Consider the following 5,549-nt stretch of genomic DNA (forward strand, 5'->3'; position numbering starts at 1 on the left):
AAAAAAAAAAAAAAAAAAAAATGCACACTTTATTTCTTCTCGTCAACAACCTGAAAACATAAGGTAACTTCATGGTATTCTTCTAATCAACCCTTCAGGGTAACAAAGCTAGTAAATTGTGTCAACATTCCCTACCCTACGATTTTCGGATACAGTTGATAAAATGATTCTTTTATTCCACATCTCCTATTCTACGTGGGTTGCAGGGTGACTTAAATTTATTTTAGTTTTTTCTAAAAAAATAAACCATAAAAGCCCGGACGGCATGTGAAAGCTTATTTAATTTTTAAAATACATTTATAGTATTTTATATGTTACTATTTTTTTTTTCTAATTTCATTTCAAAATATAATATGGGAGAGAATTATATATAAATATTTATTGATGCACCAGCAGCAGCCATTTATTCCATACTTTAATTTGCAGTGGACCAGGATTAATACATGAATCCTAATGCTTTAATTTAATTTCCATACTTTAAGCCATTTATTCCATCCTTTAATTTCCATACTTTAATACATGAATCATATCGCATCGAATCCTAATGCTTATTTCATATCGGCGTATGCTATTTTTTCAGTTAAATGAAATAGGGTAAACCGGCTGCCTGTCGGGACGAAACAGGCCAAAATTCCTCTCGATTTCGTCCCCGCGCTTCTGATTCTCGTTGAACATGGCGAATATGTACGTCTCGATTGCGTTTCCAGACCTCCTCGGCGTTCCCTGGCCGACGTGTCGGATCAAATTCTGGTTATAAGTTCTGGCGTTGTCGGTAGACGCAGCAAAGCCCCCCGCCGACGGCCACCCGCTCTCCGACACCACGATCCTCACGTTCGATCCCCCGACCTTCTCCAGCGCCGCGTAGGCGGCGTCGACTATCGCGTCGAAGAGGTTTTGGTACCCGAACTGGCCGTCCTGCACCACCACTCCGCTAGACCGGAACAGAGCGTAGTCCAGCAAGATCTGAGCGGTGTTGTCCCTGTAGCTGATGTAGGGATACACGTTGAAGAGCAGAGGAGCTCCATTCGAGTCCAAGAACTGCACTATCGCACGCATAGAGTCCGGCCCGAACGCGCCTTGAGAGGGAGGGGACGCCTGGGAAAGGACGGCGGCGGAGACGGCTGTGGAAACGCGGATGCTGCTCTGGAGCCCGGCGGCATTGATGGCGTTCTGGATGTTTTGCATGGCCGGGAGGACGAACTGGGCCAGGCCCAGGTTCTCAGGGATGAGCTCGTTGCCGACGGCGACGTAGCTGAAGGCGACGCCGGGGAAGGCGACGATGTTGCTCTGGACCCAGGAGGCGGCAGCGGAGGGATCGGAGGCGATGGATTGGACGTTGTCGTTGGGGACCCCGACGATGAGCTGGATGTTGGACCCGGAGAGCGCTTGGAGGGCATCTTGGGCGGGCGAGTAGATGCGCATATTGGAGATGCCGTTGGAGCGGTAGAGGGCGACGACGTCAGAGGGCGAAGGGAGGTTGTTGCCGTCCCGACCGTAGCAGACGCCGATGCCATGAACACCTGCAGATTAAACCGCAACAAGCTAAGGATTCTCATTTTTCATATATATAAATTAAATATGAAATTCTCATGAAAAACAATACTCGATATGTCGTTACGATAAATAAATAATTAAATAAGCTAGAGAGGAGAGAAAGATATATAGATCTTACGGTTTGGCACGGTGATAAGAGAGATTAAGACAACGGTGCAGATGGAGTTAAAGCAGAGTTTATCCATGACGATGGAGAGGTCTATGAACAATAATGTGTGAGTGGTGGGATCGATGTGCTTAAGTGCAAGCATATATAAAGGGGTCTGGGGGCGTGGAAATTGGTGTGACTTTGCGACCCATTCTAATCTATTCTACTCCCAATTTAATTTAATTTAATTTGATGTCGAAAATAATTACACATGTCTCTTTTGATTAGTTGGATTGATAGTGATCAAATTTAAATTGATAGAGATCTTTAGTGCCGTAAGATCATATACTTATCCAATGTCTTGACTGTATGGTAAGAATATATATATAGAACAGACAATTTTGACGAATAACTAGTTTTTCTTGATGTTGTATTGCACTTGTCGAATGCATGTAGACTGATGTTGCGTGCATGACCTGAACTAATTGGCGTACATAATCAGAGTTAGTGAATTATCAACAGCTAGTAAATATATGAAGACGGACTTCTAACAGCTAGAAAATTAATAAGAAAAATAATATTTTGAAGTAGTCAGCAATTTGGCCCGTCCAAACAGAATGAGACTTCCATGGACGTACTGTTGCAGATTAAACGTACGTGGATAGGAGGCTATACTGTCCTAATTTTTATTAGCATCATTAATTTTAATATATTAAATATATTTTTATATTTTCATATTATTTTTATTATATATTTATACTTTTAACAAAAAACTAATTTTGTATTAATTATATTCAATATATTGATTTTTATTTTTTTTTTGAAAAATATAATCAAATATAAATAAATGTAAAATTAAACTACTTAATTTTATTTTATTTATATAAATAATTATTAATATTTATATAATGTTAGAAGTAACATATAATTTATTGATTTTGATATATTAAATTAATAACCATGCATATAGATAGTTGAGATATCAATATAGTAAACGTACCTTAAATGAATCGATGGCAAGAAAGAGACAATTTCCTAACAAAATTAGACTTCTATTCCACGATGAATGCGTGCTCAATAGTCAAATTTAAGAGGTCTCTTCTCTAAGTGCCCATTAATAAAGTAAAGAATAAGTTTTTCACAATGGATTTAACTAAGGTCTTAATTCAAACCATGAGGTATATATATATATATATATATATATATATATATATATATATATATATATATATATATATAAAAAGACAAAATAAATAAATAAATAAAATAAAAGCATCCAATAATAATTGCCTTCTTCACTCATTCGAAATCTCGTCTCTCCTTCTTTCATAATTGTGATTGTTGTTTATCGGAGTGACCACTCTTAGTGTCTTACGAAACAAAACTTGTCAATCGAAGGTTGGTGTTGTCGACATGACTCTTTTGATGATCCAACCAGTGATGAATTGAGATATGAACTTTACATGTGTGCATGAAAAAGTGAAAGAGCTTGAAGAAAATTAGCCTTCGCGTAACAAAAGAAAATCATACCTTCACTTACTTTTGCGGAATATTATATAGCCATGGATAGGGACAGATTCAAGATTTTAAATTTAAGGAGGTCATATATAAAGTGACGAAAATAATTATTATATATTGTATTCGAAGACTGTAAGGTCGAGAGGACGGAGATATATATTTTAAACTACTTAATTTTATTTTAGATAATTTATTAATTTTAGTAAATTAATAGTCATGTATATATTTGAAAATATCTTAAATTTTCTAGGATTGGTTCAGATAAAAAAAATTCAATGGCAAAGAAAGAGACTATTTCCTAACAAAATTAGACTTTTCCTCCAAAAAAAAATAAGACGACCGTTCTCTAAGTGCTCATTAATAAAGTAAAGAATAAGTTTATATATCTCAATGGATTGAACTAAGGTATTAATCCAAGCAGCTAGCAAAAATATATATAAAAGGACAAAATTATCCGACTCCCTTTTTTTTAATCATCATTTTTTAAAAAAATATATATTTTAATCAAACGAATCTCTCTTCTTTTTCTCTACAGTGCTAAATAGAATGAAGTAGCTTGAGAGACTGAGTGAGCAAACAGTTGGGCATACCCCTCGATGCCAAGGATTGAGAGATTAGAGAAGGTAATTGAATTGATTGGAATGGAGATGAATATTTTATCAATTAACCAGTTAATGATACTATTTGGGATGTTATTTCTAATTTTTCACTTCATCCCTCCACTAATCACTACAACAAAAATTACTTTCTATAGTGCACAATTATGCTATCCTCAGCGCGCATCGCATGTTGTACAAATCAATGCTACTAAAAATCATAACCAATTCGTAGCGCACGACCACGCGTTGTGGTAAATTGCATTTGTAGCACGTGACCGCAAGCTACGGTAAATTGAATTTGGAGCGCGTAGTTGCGCGCTGCGATAAATTATATTCGCAGCGCGCAGTTAATATCATTCGCAGTGCGCAACTGCGCGCTGCAGTTAATTGTAAATAAAATAAAATAAATATATATCACACATATAATTATCAATATCGTACAATTATCACTAAAGTAATAATTATGTTACAGGCATATAAAAATAAAAATAAGCAAATATCATATAATTTTTCTTTCTAATAGAAATAACTATGTTACAGGTTGATAAGGTAAAAAAATTATGAGCAGCAAGTCTTTCCTCTCCTTCTATGCTTCTCTGAAGTAGTGCAAGTAGTTCAAAGTTCACATTGATTTCTAATTGTTGCACTGGTTCTTTTAACTCTCTTACATTGGAATACATAAAATAGTCACAACATTAATAGACTACTCAATTCTCACAAGCTAACATTCATGAGACTAGTCTTACAAGAATCAAACGACATACGTTAGTATTAGATAACCAACCACTTATTCATGTGCTTGAAAAGAATCAAACGATAGTTTTTTTTTTTTATTTTGAAACAAAAGGAGTCGGAAACACATTGATAACATAACAAAAAAAATATTTTGACAGGGAAGGACACTTACTAACCTTTTGTGCTTTTACAATTAAAGTTTGATTGGCTTGATGTCCCCCAACTGCAAAAAAAAAAAGATAGGTAAGATATTAACATGAGCAAGAAAAACACAAACATGAATAAGAAATAATTTTTTGGTGATCAAAAAATGAATACCTCTACTAATCAAGTGTAACAATTTTTATGAGCAAATTAGGTAGGTTCATTTTCTAATCACCTAAACAATTATATGTGGAATATACACAATGTGCTATTCCAAATTTTTATGAGGCAACATTCAAATACCTCTACTAATCATATGTAACAATTTTTACAAGCAACTATCTTGAACTTACATCCACACCCATGTCAGATACTCATATCCAAGTTCAATTGACCTAATTCATTTCTATTGATTCCTAATAAAAATGGTTGACAAATGGAAACTTCAAAATAATACAAACTAGAGGGAAGATGTAAGATGTAGTAACATGTCAAAGGTATAGGAATAATACCATAATCAAGAGAAAGCACTAAATACCTTAAGTCAGTCACTGAGAACAATAGGATTCCTTGCTAAAACAGCTTGAATAAGCACAGGTGTCACCGGAGAAGATTTTTCAACAACGACGTGTGCACTCAGAACTCAGAACTCAGAGCTCCAGCTATTGGTAGCATATCAACCTTAAAGTAAAACTTCAACTATTAGTGTCAGCAATTAATAAAGTGAATATCTTAATTGACCCCACATGAGAACAAAGTGACATACAATTCAAAGGAGAAGCCTCTATATTACAGTGTAATAACCATTACTCAAAGTGGATAAAAAATTATGCATAAGAATTTAGATAGTAGCAATTGTGCATTATACCTTTGTTCCACTATCAGCAGATAGAGCACCTATTGATGCCTTT

At 35.2% G+C, this 5,549-nt stretch overlaps 1 protein-coding gene across 1 annotated transcript; it reads right to left on the minus strand.

Moving 5' to 3' along the window:
• Positions 1-379: 379 nt before the first annotated feature.
• Positions 380-1,799, minus strand: LOC121983123 (glucan endo-1,3-beta-glucosidase-like). Its single transcript, XM_042536094.1, has 2 exons — positions 1,673-1,799; positions 380-1,520 (listed from the first exon to the last, which is right to left on the minus strand). Exons 1-2 carry the CDS (start codon positions 1,737-1,739, stop codon positions 577-579), a joined length of 1,011 nt encoding a protein of 336 aa, XP_042392028.1. The 5' UTR covers positions 1,740-1,799; the 3' UTR covers positions 380-576.
• Positions 1,800-5,549: the final 3,750 nt, after the last annotated feature.

This window comes from Zingiber officinale, chromosome 5A (genome assembly GCF_018446385.1).
Source record: "Zingiber officinale cultivar Zhangliang chromosome 5A, Zo_v1.1, whole genome shotgun sequence".
Lineage (NCBI taxonomy): Eukaryota > Viridiplantae > Streptophyta > Magnoliopsida > Zingiberales > Zingiberaceae > Zingiber > Zingiber officinale.